The sequence below is a fragment of the Watersipora subatra genome, chromosome 5 (genome assembly GCF_963576615.1).
Source record: "Watersipora subatra chromosome 5, tzWatSuba1.1, whole genome shotgun sequence".
NCBI lineage: Eukaryota > Metazoa > Bryozoa > Gymnolaemata > Cheilostomatida > Watersiporidae > Watersipora > Watersipora subatra.
This window is the reverse complement of record NC_088712.1, coordinates 27,973,299-27,989,247: the sequence shown is the minus strand read 5'-3', so window position 1 is coordinate 27,989,247 and position 15,949 is coordinate 27,973,299. Positions and strand designations below refer to the sequence as shown.

The 15,949-nt window shown below is 38.6% G+C and overlaps 3 protein-coding genes across 3 annotated transcripts; all 3 read left to right on the top strand.

Moving 5' to 3' along the window:
• The first annotated feature begins 323 nt into the window (after window positions 1-323).
• LOC137397244 (uncharacterized) lies at window positions 324-737 on the top strand. Its single transcript, XM_068083532.1, has one exon. The coding sequence runs from the start codon at window positions 324-326 to the stop codon at window positions 735-737; it is 414 nt and encodes a 137-aa protein (XP_067939633.1).
• Window positions 738-810: 73 nt separating this feature from the next.
• Window positions 811-1,662, top strand: LOC137397243 (uncharacterized). Its single transcript, XM_068083531.1, has one exon. It carries the CDS (start codon window positions 811-813, stop codon window positions 1,660-1,662), a length of 852 nt encoding a protein of 283 aa, XP_067939632.1.
• A 440-nt stretch (window positions 1,663-2,102) lies between these two features.
• LOC137397242 (uncharacterized) lies at window positions 2,103-3,131 on the top strand. Its single transcript, XM_068083530.1, has one exon. The coding sequence runs from the start codon at window positions 2,103-2,105 to the stop codon at window positions 3,129-3,131; it is 1,029 nt and encodes a 342-aa protein (XP_067939631.1).
• Window positions 3,132-15,949: the final 12,818 nt, after the last annotated feature.

Genomic DNA, 15,949 nt, shown 5'->3' with positions numbered 1-15,949 from the left:
TTTCCAAATATGGATGGTTGATTCCATTAAAAGACAAAACCGGTAAAGGAGTAGCGCAAAAGTTAAAAAGGATATTCAAGTCTAGAAAGCCAAAAAAGTTGTGGGTAGACAAGGGGTTAGAATTTTACAACCAATGGGTGCAAAGCCTAATTCCTTTGTATTCTACCGAAAATGAAGAAAAGTCTGTGGTGGTCGAAAGATGGAATAGAACGATGAAAGAAAAAATGTATAAATACTTTACCGCAAATAACACGAGGAGGTACATTGACATTTTACCCGGGTTAGTTAAAAAATATAACAATACTATTCATTCATCTATTGAAATGACTCCGACTGAAGCTAGTAAGAAGCAAAACGAAGACCTTGTCAGAATGAGACTTTACCCATTGCTAAAACCAGCAAAAAAGCCAAAGCTAAAAGTGGGAGACACAGTTCGAATTACGAAAAAGAAAGGTACTTTTGAAAAAGGTTATACACCGAGATGGACTGAAGAAATATTCAAAATAACGGACATTCAGTATACCAACCCAGTTACGTATAAAATTGCTGGATTAAATGGTGAAGAAATAAAGGGCTCATTCTATGAGCCCGAGCTGCAAAAGTCAACTCAAGAGACTTTCCGCATAGAGCGAGTAATCCGTAAGCGTGGCAATAAGTCTTTGGTAAAATGGTACGGGTATCCCGAAAGCTTCAACTCCTGGGTTGATACTGAGTCAATCATAAACCTAAAAATGTGAAACGCGATTGATTTTACGTTCATGTTTAAACGCGATTGTATTTTACGTTCGCGTTTTTTGCTTATAATAAACTATGAGCTTTTTAAAGATCAAGGATCTAAAGAAACGAGACGCGATCGTTCGTGAATATCTTAAGACTAGACAGAACATCCAAACCGCTAGTGAGGCTGAACATACTGATAAAATCTCTTTTCAAAAGAGTCAGTCAGCTACTTTCAAACCATTAGTAGACTCACAACAAGTTGTATCTGACAGCCTGATAAATGTTGTTAAAGCCATTGAAGATTTACCACACATTCCTCAAGTACCGCAACTAATGTATGAAGATTTTGTACCAGGGGGCAGAGACACAAGTCAACATCGGTTGTACGGATCGATGCCATCGTCTAGCTTCATGCGAGCTCTAGGATCTGACAAAGATCATGACACCGTTTTTGGAATTAGAATGGAAAAAGGTGAACCATACATAGGACGATTGCCTATCACGATCGATAACAATGATATAATAATCGAAGGAAATCGATATGAGGGCACACCCGGTCTGTGGGAGCTGATACAGAGTAAAGACCCGCAAGATGATCATTACACAGCAAAAGACTTTATAGAATACGCTAAAATCCTATGGGCTACCGATGCTATGAAACGAGACAATGACCCTAGCGCTAAACATCCAAAGTCAAACAGAGGTGCCAAGTGGGCTAAAATTGTTAAACCAATCTGGGAAAACAAATCTTTTCAAGGTAGTGGTACGGTTTTTCTTCCTCAAGATCCTACCGCTTTAATTGATAGGTTAAAGCTACTGCAAGCTAGCAAACAAGCTGGCAACACAGGTGTTATCAATGAGCTGGTTAGCATCCTAGACGAACTTTTAAGACGTAATGTCATTAAAAAGAGTGAATACAAAAAGCTATCTCTCGCCTTGTAATAAAAAAGATGATTATAATACGAAACCGTGGATGGCCTCTCAGAAGAGGCGCGGGAATACATAAATACCCTCACAGAGGTGCAGGGTTTTTTAGCACTGTAGGTCAACTTATAGGTCAAGCCGTCAGCAGCCAAACCGCAAAGACACTCGCGGCTAATACCGCTAAGACGTTGTTAGAGACAACAGCAAAAAAAGCGGGTGATGAAGTGGGTAAAAGAATTGTTGACGCTGCAGCAAACACTATCTCACGGGTAAGGCAAAGAAGTATACCACAAGAGTCTAAAGTCAAGTTAGAAAAAATTATTACTAAAGCCACATCACCTTCGTTAAACAACCTCATCACTGGCTCGGGTCAAAGAAGCGATATAATCGCTATCGAAAAGCTTGCCCGTAGACTTAATGGAAGTGGGCTAAAAATTGTATAAAAATGTATATAATAAATGGAAAATATATTAAACATCACAGCACCCGTTGAGAGAGGTGAGCTTATTGAAGAGTACGAATATCACGAGTACGAACCCATCACAGGGACCAACTTAAACAACCCTGGTGAAATCCGGATTAACATCGAAACTCAAGATATTTTTACACACCCGAGTGAAAGCTATCTCATTGTGGAAGGACGTCTCACAAAGAATGATGGAGCTGCCTATGCAGATGCAGATGCGGTCACGTTGGTCAACAATGGTATAATGCATCTATTCAGAGATACTAGATATCAACTGTCTGGTCAAGAGATTGAGTCAGTGCTCTATCCAGGTCAAACAACAACCATGCTAGGTCTCCTAAAGTATCCCGATGACTTTAGCAAATCTCAAGGTCTCAACCAGCTATGGTTTAAAGACACTGATACAACGGCTGTCATTGCTGACAATACTGGATTTGCAGCTCGGCAAAAGTATATAATACAACTTCCAAATCCTAAGGGCACATTTAGTTTTAAGATTCCTCTCAAACACATATTTGGATTCGCTGAAGATTATGACAAGGTAGTTTATGGATTTAAGCACACCCTCACGCTAACTAGAGACTCTAATGACAATGCAATTTTCAGACACGGTGATGCTGATGCCGGCAAGGTTACATTGAGCAAGATATCTTGGTGTATGCCTCACATAATGCCAGCGGATGCTCCAAAATTTCAGCTGTACAAAACTATCGAAAACAAGGCCCAGCTTGAAGTAGGTTTTCGTATGAGACAGTGTGACACCATTGCAGTTCCTCAAACCACTAATTTTACTTGGAGGCTGGGTGTCAAGTCATCAGCTGAAAAGCCTCGGTATATAATTGTTGGCTTTCAGACTAATAAGAGTGGTGATCAAGAAACCAATCCCTCACTGTTTGACAACTTAAATACTATAGATGTACACGCCAAGCTAAACTCAAGAAGATATCCCTTAACTGACTCAAACACTTCATTTGAAAAGTATCAGTTTAGCCGTGTCTACGGTGATGCCGCGGCTTTCTGATCTATATTCTATGATTTGGATGAACTCGTAGGTAATCCCAGCATTTCGCCGGCAGATTACGCTACACTACACACGCTGTTTTTCCTAGATGTTAGCAAGGAAAGTGAACGACTTAAAAACAGTGTCACTGACATTCAAATTCAAGCAAGGTTTAGAGCTAATGCTCCGGATAAAACACAGGCTTACGCCGTAGTAATATCCGACCGTCTATTAAAATTCATATCTGATGGAAATAAGATGTCTGTAGTCTACTAAATTTTTAATATTTTTATACGCTACTGTGTATAAAAATTATAGTTCTGTAACACGATTTTTTATCAATCGCGACATCTTTCTCTCCATTATTTCAACTTTTTCTTCATTTGTGCGAAGCCGTTTTTTGAGTTTTAAAATCCCAAAGCCTACCAACATCAGCAGTTGAATAGCGCTCATCGCTGTGTTCATGTATTGAGTATCACTAGTGCTGGTTAACAGACTGTCAATGCTTTCCATTGGCAAGAACCCGCTTATATTTGCCATTTATTTCATACGGAAAACCAACAGGTTTATGTCAGTTAGTTCTCCTAAGTATTCGAGGCTGAGAAAGGTGGTTTGTAAGAATCGCAGCGATATCTGTAGTGAGGCAAAACCATCTTTAAACTCTTTTTGTCTCGTTGCGTTTTTGTAATGAAACATCATTGTAGCTGATCCATTACTGTTTCCGCGCACCGCCGCAATTTTATATTGACCCCTCGGAAAGTTTACGGGTTGCCTTGTGCTATCTAAAATCGTAGTCTTTTTGGTATACATATCATAAGAGTAATATCTAGGAATAAGAGTTGTAATATCGCGGGGTAAATCACCTCTTACCGGACCTAAATATTCAAACGTTACGCTTTTTGCCGTTGTTAAGGACGAATTAGCTGAGACACCCTCAGTCACATCTGTTACAACTGAGGGGGTTTTCACAGTTGCTAAAACGTCAACTGCGTTATTAGTAGTGTAATATAACGACAATCCTGTACCAACAGCTATAAAAGCGGTTGCAAGTAATCCTATAGCGATACACGCATTTTTTTTTTATATTTGACATTTATTAAACATTTAGAGCTACTACAAGCTCAGCGCGGGTCATCTTATGATAATCGTTTATTCTTCGATCTTCAGCCATCCGTCTTAGTTCCTCCATTTAAATGCAAGGTAGAAATATGCATTGCTTATAAAATCTAGATTTTCCATAGGCGGTAGGAGTTATCAGCTAAAAATATTTGTCAATCATTTATTAGGTATTTTGTATGTTACATAACATACAAAATGGATAAAAACGATAAAATTGTTGGGTAGTCACTGTACAGGCTGCCATAAAAGACACACAACTATAGGACCTAAGTGCTAAGTGTGCTTGCCGTATTTGTACAGCTCCTTTATTATACTAAAAAACTTTTACGCATGATATAAATGAAATAGGGTTTTCCCCTAAAGTATGCAATGACATTCCATAGTAAACATTACTACACATTGGGATCCTATTTATTATACAATTGCTTTAAGCCTAGATAGGAGTACATACCTGTCAGTTGCCTAGCAACCAATTGTAAATGGGAATATAATGAGTTGGTTGCCTAGCAACCACCTATAGTTAAAGACTGATATAGTAAACAACCATACTATGGAATGTGTATTGTAACTGTGTACTTGAATTGTACTGATGAATTACAAAATGTTTGGTAATATAAATACAAGAGCTCGTTTGGGAGAGCGTCAGACTGGAGATTTGAAGGTCCCTGGTTCGAGCCCAAGAAACTAGCTTTGTTTTTACTTTTTTAAAGTTTTACAACTTTTTAAGAAATTTCTAAAAAAATTTATTTGGAATTTTTGGGAGATTTTGTCCGTCCGCCCCAAATCCAGGGTCTGTCCTAGAGCCTTGCTTTTTATATCTCTTAGGCATATTGTACTAAACCATCTGTCCAATTCCGATAGACTTTGAGTTTGTCGGTCAATATTAAATGCATTGACCATGCATCAAACATGCAATACATGCAACAGACGCACATAGATCATGGTGCCTGAAGATTGAACTAACTACATCGAAGACTGGGCATTTGATCAAAGTGCTCTTACGATTTAAGTTGTGTGTTAAATTTCAGAGTACTACGAGAACGTACTTATAAAACTTTTGACAGATATGTCAAGCAGGCACGAATCCAAAGATGCTAATCGGCAAGTCGTTCAAGAGATATAAAATGACCGACGCTCTAAACGGGTCTGAGGATAACAATATCCATTGTTTCAGGTCAGACGCCCGATTAAGACTGGAATGGAGTGTCTCCAGCAAGCAGGGGCTGATGCTGGCATTACCAATAAAATGACATTCAACTATCGGATGCTGATTCTAGAGTGATTTGAGAGCTACTCGACAGTTCTAGAGAATGACGAGTACTGTTGCAATAGTGGTGTATTATTTGATTTTCAACAATAAACATTTTATTACATGCCAGTAATCACCTTGTTATTTTGTATTATATGTCTTGTATTATATCTTTTGTCTTATAATTTTACGTTCGTTGATGTCTTATCATTGATTGTTCGTTGAAATATCTTAAATTATAACTTAATACTGGATATTATGTAATCATTCGTTCAATAAAGTTTACCAAAATCTTGGGCAGCTAGTTGAAAATTTAAATGCCACCCTTTCATTGAACGTCATCTCTCATTAAAGGCTATCATAAAAGAAGGGTCAAAAATAGAACGCCATAGCGTTCAAATAAAGGTTTTACGGTAAATAACCCTCCCAGTCTTTACGCCAAGGACCCCGGACAATGACAATATTTACAGAGAATGATTAATAAATGTTTGGTAAAAATCAAATTTTAAAAAGGGACATTGGATAGTTTTTCATGGCATACTAGTATGCCGCGGCACAGGGGTTGAAAATCACTCGTGCAGAGGAGTGTATATTTTAGTATATTTTCACTCTTCATTGTCTGTTTGAAGCTTTGGCGTATACCATCCGATTTTTTCTAGTTATAAAGTAAAAACAGGTTTTTTCACTAATAATTGCAAATTAAGTATATACCCTAGGACACTTATGTATTCGCGGCATCTAACTTTCGCGTTTTCGCGGCAACAGCCTCTCGCGAAAATTTCATGAGCGAAACTAAACTATCATAACGAACGAGCGAAAACGCGAAAATAAATGGCTTTCTCCATTGATATTCACAATAAAATCGTCATATTAGAAATGCAGGCAATTTTCGTGTGTGGTTGGCTCATTGGGCAAGTTTTGCTAAACTCATTATAGCTAATACACTGACTGAGCAGCTTGGCAAAACAAATTAAGATAATAATCTTTTTTTGGAAAAGCCTAGACAAATGAAAAAGATGATGATATTAGTTTAGTCATTGAATTTGTAACTAATGAGGATGACAGTCTGGTAGAAAAAGTCATAAAATTGAATAATAATTATTGTGGTGATGAATTTTATTACCAACCAAAAGCAATAACAACCCGGTGCCATGGCCACCGCGGCACCGCGTGCTATAAATACTTGAATTCTAATATTGGTACCAATCAGTCACTGCGGCTTTGACGTCATTGATAGTCTAGGAAACAAATGGCAGCAAGCGATCAAATTACATTATTGATCTAGCCTACACATTTCTACCTGCGGTTCACAAATACAAACTACCGTACTTTTCGGACAATTAGCAGCTAAGTTAAAAAGCGTCGGATAATACGAAACTGTGCCGTTCTGCACTGTTCCGTTTTAAATGGTGTTAAAAAGCACAGTCCTGAGTTCTACGGCCTATAGTAAGGTGCGGCTTATGTATTGTTTTATTATCGTTTATGGAAAATAAAGCACATGTAGCTTATATAGAGGTGCGGTTTATAGTCCAAACAGTACGGTAGTCCCAAATTGAAAAATATTTCGTACCAGCGAACTGGACCTGAGGAATCTAATGTTTGTTCCACTGCATTTATTTTCACATCACTATATTTTCGCACTCATCAGAGCTGCGGAATTAAGTTCCAGCGAAATTTTACTCTGTATGCTACTCACGAAACTAAATACTAGCAAAATATAAGTGTCCTAGGGTAGTACAAGATTAGTCAGAAAGTAAAATGTACCGCATATCATGAACACCACACAGTTCAGTTACGTGGTTATTGTACAAGTTTTTGCTCTTAGTTGGTGTCTATATTAAAAATGATATATTGTTTTCATGGAGTTGTCGTCTCCTGTCAAAAAAACTCGAACACAGTAGGCAGTAGACATGAAATCCGTATCAACAAACCCAATATCCAAAAAACCCGTAGGCCAAGAAGCACTCATGCCCAGCACTCTAGCTACTCGATACTCAAAAAACTCGAATGGAAAGGGGCCGGTCTAAACTCGTTGGCCAAGGAGTACTCGTGCCCAGCCCTAGTATATATGCATGTACCACCAAACCTCTAATTGAATGCCTGTTCTATTTGATATTGATCTTTATTAACCCATAATAGCAAGTGATCAATAAAAAAGTTTCCACTGAATGGTACTAATAAAGACTTTAAAGCAACGCTATAAAAATATACAATAACCATATCAGGCTAATAGCAGTTCCTTGTTTAATGCGGCCTTGATAATTTGGCTATTTTGAAAAACCGTTTACATTTACGATGGTATATGAACAACTAGTTTTAGGCTCAAAGTTGTACTTGGCACTCATCGGGCTGAAAGTTTATCATTTATTGTGTAAATTGCAATGCGGACGAGTTTTGCTAAAAAAAATTGCTTGTACGCCAATATCAACTAGTTCAGCCGTGCAAAAAAAGTTAAGGTCTAAAGACATCGTGGAAGGTATTAAACAGCCAGAAGATGAAATCATTTCAAATGAAACAGCATCAACCAGAAAGCAACTGGCCGAGCAAATGATGCAAATATTTGTCTTTAAAATGTTTATTTCTTATTCTGCATGTATTGTAAGTATGATTTATGCCACTCATTCTTGAATGTATACATGTATTTGCAGCTTGTGATAGGTTATGATTATACAAAATCAGTTTGCAGATTCATAGCATATTATTTGATAGCATCCTTGCGGTTTTTTTAGCTTGGCTTACAATGGATCGACATATACATAACTCCTCTTCTATTGCATGCAAAAGGCCAGTTTTGGCTGCAAACTGTAGCAAACATATTAACGAGTTTTTAAACAAAATTGTTGAATCTAGTTATAACTAAAAACATGCCTTTAAATTTACAACGAAATAAAACATTCAAAACCTCAATAAATTGCAGACTGGCACAGGCTATAATATCATTGCAAGCAATAGATAGATATCAACTGGTAGAAATATTGCTTGGCTTTCCAACACATTTATTTAGAGATCTACGACTAGTTGGAGGTAAGTTATCAGATTTCTTGCATTTAAAAAGGTCAATGTCGCTCCACCAAAAAAGAGTGCAAAATATAGGTGACGTGTGCTTTATCTGTAAAAGTGTTAACTTTATTTTCCCAAAATTCTGATGAGCTATTTGAAAAAACACGATGCCAGTCTCTATTTAAAAAGTATTATATGAGAAGGGTGAAAAAATAGAGCACCATGGTGTTCAATCGAGTTTTTGCAGTATACATCCATGTACAAAGATTTGTGTGTATAAATGTACGCGTGTACAAATGTATGTGTTCATATGCGCGTGTGCATACAAGTATGTGTATATGTGTTTATATGTCTGTGATTGCATATTTACTAGTGTGTGTACAAATTCCCTGTGTGTACAAAGTGTACGCCTGTTCATGTTTATTTCTGCATACTTGCTGTACCTGTCAAGTCACTAATACAATAATAATTCAACTTACGAATGCTCCAACGTCCGAGAAACTTGAGATACGAGCCAGCTTTTAAGCAAGTTTTAGCACTAACATACGAGCCATGTTTGAGATTTGAGCACGTGAGTCAGTTTCCAAGTATGCCGGAGGTGTTTTATGACAACAGCATCAATCTGTATTTTTCAACTGCTCAGGCTATACTTTTGTACCGTGTTTATTATGTGTGAATTCACCGTGTGAATTATGTGAATTAAAAGTATTGTGCGTAGACCGAAAGTTTGCCAGTAAAACGAAAAATAATGCAAAGAAAAAGCAAATGATAACAATTGATGTTAAACGGAAAATTATTGAAAAATATGCGAAATGTGTATGCGTAATTGAGCTAGCTCAGCAATATGACAGAAATACATCCACAATTATCAAACAGACGGATTATATTCAGGGCATTTTGCTCGCAAAAGGATTAACCGTAGTTTCTAAACGGTGCAGTGATCTTCACGACCGCTGATGGAGAGATCGCTCAGGCATTGGATAAAAGATAAACAATTGGCCGGTGACAGCGTAACTGAAACGATGCTATTTGAAAAGACCGGTGCTATCTATCAAAACTATAAAAAATAGACATTCGGACAAGTTGGCTAGTGGTCGTGCATTAAACCTTTGTGACGACACCAGTGTTCGTCCTAATCGCAACACGTTAAAAGGGCGACAAAGGCAGACATCCTTAGATAGGTTTATCTTAAAACGACCGGCTAGTCGTGAAAGCGAAACAAAAGAAAAATTAGCTAACCAGCGAGAAACTTCCAACTATGAACGCCGAGGAAATTTTAATTACGTTAAGTTAAAAATGAAAGTTTGCTTTTAGATTTGCTTCTAAGTTTGTCTTTTAAGACTTTGATAACATCCAAATTTATCAAATTCAACTGTTGTAATGAAGGATAACTTATATCTCCCTCTCTGGCAAATGCTAGCGTTAGCTGCTATTGTATGTATTTAATTTTACATTTTAATTTATCACATTTCCTTGCATTAGTTTTTATTTGTTGCTTTTTGAAAGCATGTGGTAAGTTAGGACAATAACCAACATGTTCTTTCTGTTACATTATCTTGTTTTGAAAGTTTTATTTGCATTTTTTAGAGTATGGAAACCAATCAAGATATATTTAATTGTTCCACCTGGTATATATAAATAAATTGCACCAACATGCGAGTAAATTGACATACGAGCTTAGTCTCGGAACGCATTAAGCTCGTAAGTCGAAGTATGACTGTACATCCCTACTGCACACCTTGCTGAACAACAGCTTACTATGGCATACATTTGTATATCCATTTATTCTTCATTTATTCCTTAAAATTGCCTAGTTATTGTTCTTCCACATTGACATGAGCTAGCAATACATTTGTCTCACTACTTAATCCTCTGGAGTCATCCGTCCTTTAACGATATGGTAACTGCAGACAAGTTTCTATTCAGCCAGTGAAGAGTTTGAAGGACGCCCCAACACCAAAACGGGTTCAAGAAGTAAGAAAATGCTGAAAATATTTTACAAATCTATCTGTTATTCCCTGTCAATGTACAACTCCTTTTTTCTGAGTTTTATTTACATCTAGAGGTTTAATGATAATCAGTTTTTATGAATTTGACTTCAAAGTTCATCAAGTTTAAATATGCTTCTTTTAAAGGATCCAAGCGTCATAATTTTATCCTTTGTAGAAAACATCATTTTGAAAAAAAAACGTCAATGCAATCAAATCTATCTAGCTTTGCGTATTTCTTAGTATAAAAAGATGTTCCAAATGCTCTAAAGAGGCAATATTAGAATCTCAGCAAAAATGATAACACAGAAGCAATCTATACAGAAGCAATCTGTATAACTCATAATTAGGTTACAGAATACTGTGATAAACTAATAAGGTTGCTAGTAGTACAACAACAAAATAGACAAGTATTTTCTCATAGTATTCAGCCATTTTGTTTATTTATATTTTGAAATTCTATACAATTGTATAGAATATGGCTTTGTTAAATGTTACCAACCCGACTTAGTTGAGTCTAACTGTTACGAGCGAACATCATTCGATCAAGTAAAACATTTCGGAGTGAAATTTTTATAACTCTCGTTAGTCGCACACATTATACTACAGGTGAAAGAGATGTGTGAGAAGTGAAAAATTATCTCCTCACGTGCTTCATCAATCAGTCATATACACATTCTACTTTTTAAGGACAAGAGAAGAAAATTTGAGCTAGAAACTATCCGATGACATTGCCACTAGAGAGCAAAATGTTACAACTATTCAACATCCTAAATCTCGCATAAAACTATCAACTGTACAACTGCCATCAACACCCGTCACCAAGAGGGTAGCATGTCGGGTTATATGAATGTGTCTGTTACTTGCTAAAAGAGCAAGTTCTATACATTGTGGCGTACCAATCCTCGTACAGTCCAGCATGTCAGGATTACCACCTAGAAGCATCTTCTTCATCTCTTCTTCTCTGACTTGCTGGTAATAATTGAAGACAAGTTTCTTATTGCCGATCGACCCAACACCAGGAAGTTTGCTTACTTCCTCCGCCACATTCTTTGTTCCTTTCTCACTAAACTACACTCTTTCATATCATCCTACAAACATTCCTTAGTATTTAAATAAACACGACCACCCAGGAAGTTCTGTTTACTCTCACATAAGTCAAGGACCATCAAGGTCTGGTGAGCTATGGAGAATATACTCTACTGACTGCATGCAACACTTCATTAATTCTATTACAGTTCTTAACATGATGCAGAATATGTATGTATGTACTGTTATAATATAGAAACATATTTTTAATTACCGGCATGTACATGCTACAATGAAGTACATGTGCTACATCATATTAAATGTCTTCCTTTCGCTGAAAGCAGCTGTTACCATGTTACAGTTTACTTGTTCACAAGCATACCCTTTGTTCAATCCACCACTTCATGATCTTTAAAACTTCTGTTTAATCCACTTTATTGTGCTAATTTAGTCTTCTGTTCAATCCATCCTTTCATGCTATGTAAACCTTCTGCTTCAACCTTTCCTTCATATGTTCAAACTTTCGATTCAGTCTATCCTTCATGCTGCTTAAACCTTCTGTTCAATCCACCCCTTCATGTGTTTAAATATTTTGTTCAATCCACTTCTTCACGCGTTTAAACATTTTGTTCAATCCTCCTTTTCTATTGAATAAGACCTTTATTCCATGCACCATCACACATCCTTTCTGTTAACTCAATCTATTCATACTGTTTAAGACCTCTGTTCATTTCACCCCTTTATGTTGTTTAAACCATCTGTTCAATTCACCACTTCATGCTGCTGGAACATTTTTGCAATCAATTCTTTTTCAATCAGCACTACATGCTGTTCAAGCCCTCTGTTCAATCCACTTCTTGCTGTGCAAACTTCCAATCTGCCAGGGTACAATGACACAGGGTAACAGGGTGAAATGACATAGGGTAACCGAGGTAAAATGAGACACCTCATTTTCCCCTGGAGCCCAACTTCTCAGAGGAAAGTATCAAGGCAGCAGTGGCAGAAGTAATGGCCAGCAAACTTCTACAAAATGCTGCAGCCATGTATGGCCTAGGTTATGCAACACTTGGCAGGTAAAGCACTAGCTTATCAAGAGTTGCAGCCTTCAACAACTGTAAATGCATTCTTTGCAAAAATCGAAGACATGCTTCAAGTTTTCATTACCCTCATTGAGAGGATTTGGAACCTTGATAAGACTGATTTTAAAACGGTTGACCAACCGGAGAAGGCGCCGGCATCAAGATGTGAAGCAGCTCAGTTTGCTTTCTTCTGCAGAACGGGGCAGACTTACGACTACCCTAGGACACTTATATTTCGCTAGTATTTAGTTTCGTGAGTAGCATACAGAGTAAAATTTCGCTGGAACTTAATTTCGCAGCTCTGATGAGTGCGAAAATATAGTGATGAAAAAATAAATGCAGTGGAACAAACATTAGATTCCTTAGGTCTAGTTCGCTGGTACGAAATATTTTTTAATTTGGGACTACCGTACTGTTTGGACTATAAACCGCACCTCTATATAAGCTACATGTGCTTTATTTTCCAAAAACGATAATAAAACAATACATAAGCCGCACCTTACTATAGGCCGCAGAACTAAGGACTGTGCTTTTTAACGCCATTTAAAACGGAACAGTGCAGAACGGAACAGTGCAGAACGGCACAGTTTCGTATAATCCGACGCTTTTTAGCTTAGCGCCTAACAGGACAGTACCGTGAGGCATTGTTTCGTATTTTCTTTCACAGCTAAAAGTGCACTAATTGGAGATACCCGTTAGTGCGCACTAGCGGTGAAAGAAAAAGCCACAGAATAAGCCACAGTGATTAGCCGCACCCTTGTAGGCCTACCTATAAGCCGCATGGCTCAACTCATCAGAAAAAAGTAGCTGCTAATTGTGTTGTATTTCCAAGTACTTATTAGATTCTATTATTTAAATCCAATTGTTGAATTGGTAGCTTTTAACTCAATATAGACAATTACCTGTTAGCATGTGTTTTAGCACCAGACGATCCTGGCGTATTATTGTGTAGTACTATCGATTAGGGACAAATATGGGGTGGCCAGCCAAAAAGGGACAGTTAGCTTTAAAAACGTGGTTCTACATTACAAGTCCATTTCTACAAGATGTCCGACTCTGCGGTGCTGCTATTCTGCGTTTCTTATTTATTAATTAAATGTCCGATGATGCTTCTAATAATATGTAGAGTAAAATGACGATCAAAGGCTACGTTGATAACTGTAATAAATGTCTAGGCTAATATCCAAAGCTATGTGAATAAATGATGTTGTCGGCAAACAGCGACTAGCTACAATACGTAAGAACTAAGGCTATAGCAAATATTTACAAAGATACAACATCCCTCCTCTTCTAAAAGCATTAGAGTCGGCAGAGAATAAACGCAAATGTGTTAAGCCATGTCATAGTCTCGGTATCTGCCAGGCAGAATACCTCGAGTTGAGCGGGGTGCTCGCTGAGTACGGGGACTGAAGGATGTAGGAGTTCTAGCAGCTCTGGGGGTTGGCGTAGTCGGTGTGACTGGCTCTGACGCCTTATCAATTGCTGTGTTGGGACTATCTGGGTTGTTCTCCGTGGTGGTCTCATCATGAAGATCCAGAGGTTCTCTTGGTGTGTGATTTGGTTTCAAATGAACACGGTTCCGATGTACAACACTGTTGCCATTGTCCACCCAGTATGAGCGAGGTAGGTCATGCTTGGAAACAATAGTGCCAGGTTCCTAGGTCTGGTCATGTCCTGTTCTCACTAGCACTCTCTCTCCCTCAGTCAAAGGTTTTAGGGCTCTGGCCGACCGGTCATAGTATTGCTTCTGCTTCTGTTGATACACTGTGGATGTCTCGGGAGCACTGGGTGGCTGAACCTGTAGAGTAGCACTTGTACGAGGGAGGCAGCTTCGGATACACCTGTTGAACAGCATCTCTGCAGGACTGTAACAGCTGCCAGAGAAAGGAGTCTCCCGGTAGGCTAGCAGTGACGCATAGATGTCTTCCTTTGAGTCTTCACACTTACGTAGAAATTTCTTCATTGTCTGTTCGTATCTCTCAGCCTGGCCGTTGCTCTTTGGATAGTGCGGGCTTGACGTTACCATGTCAAAACCCCAGTCTTTGGCAAAAGACTGCATCAAATAGCTGTTGAATGGCATGTTGTCAGCTAGTATTGTCTTGGGAACACCATGCACTGCAAATATTGACTTGAGTGCGGAGATCACTTCAGAGGCCGTCTTACTGCTGACGAGTCTCAATTCGGGAAAGTGCGAGTAGCAGTCAACAACTACTAAATAACTACGAGATTTGAATTCCAGGATATCCATAGCCACACGGAGCCAGGGAAGTGTGGGCACTTCGTGTTGCTGAAGGGGTTCTTTGGTCTGCTAATTGCTAAATCTGGCACATGTTGAGCAGCTAGCTACTGTCTGGAATATATCATTAGTGAGTCCTGGCCAAAAAACACATGCCTTGGCCCTCTGAGTACACTTCGTCATCCCTAGGTGGCCACGGTGTAGCTGCTTAAGTACATGCTTACGTTGGGAAAGGGGTACTACCAGTCTTTCGCCAACATATATAAAACCGTCATGCTCATGGAGTTCATCTTTGACAGCCCAGTAAGGCTGCAAGTCTGGTGGGGCTTTCTTTCTCGACGACCAATTCCAGCCACAAGAGATAGCCTGTCTCAACAGGTGCATGGTTTGGTCATCCTGATATGCTTTGCTGAGCATCAACTGTTCATCCTTTGTAATCTCAAGACTGTGTACCATGGCAACTGTTTCTCCCTCGAGCTCAGCACATTCGCTATCATTGTCTCTAAGGAAAGCACGGGACAGGGTGTCAGCAAGATATAAGTGCTTTCCAGGAACATATTTTACCTCGGCAATGTCATAGCGCTGAAGTCTCAACATTAGTCTCTGAAGCCTGGGAGAGGCTTTGTACAGTGGTTTATTGAGGATAGCAGTGAGAGGGTTGTGATCAGTCTGAATGATGACAGGTCTTTCATATATGTAGTGATTGAAGTGTTCACATCCAAATACTATAGCCAAGATTTCCTTGTCAATCTGTGCATAATTGACTTCAGCAGGGGTCAGAGACCTAGAGGCGTATGCTACAGGCATCTTCTCTTGTAGAAGGACAGCACCTAAACCGTGTTGAGAAGCATCTACCTGAAGTTCCACTGATTTGTCGGCATCAAAATAGCGAAGTATAGGCTCACTGGTTAAAAGCTTCTTGATTGCAGATATAGCAGCTCTCTGCTCTGGACCCCAGCACCATGCTGATTCCTTATTCAACAGTACTCTAAGAGGCTGGGTAAGAGAAGACATGTTGGGTATGTAGCCCCTTAAGAAGTTCAGAGTACCAAGCAACCTTTGCACACCAGCGACATCTGTTGGTTCAGGCATTTCCTGAATGGCTGCTACCTTTTTAGGATCGGGCCTCATCCCTTCCT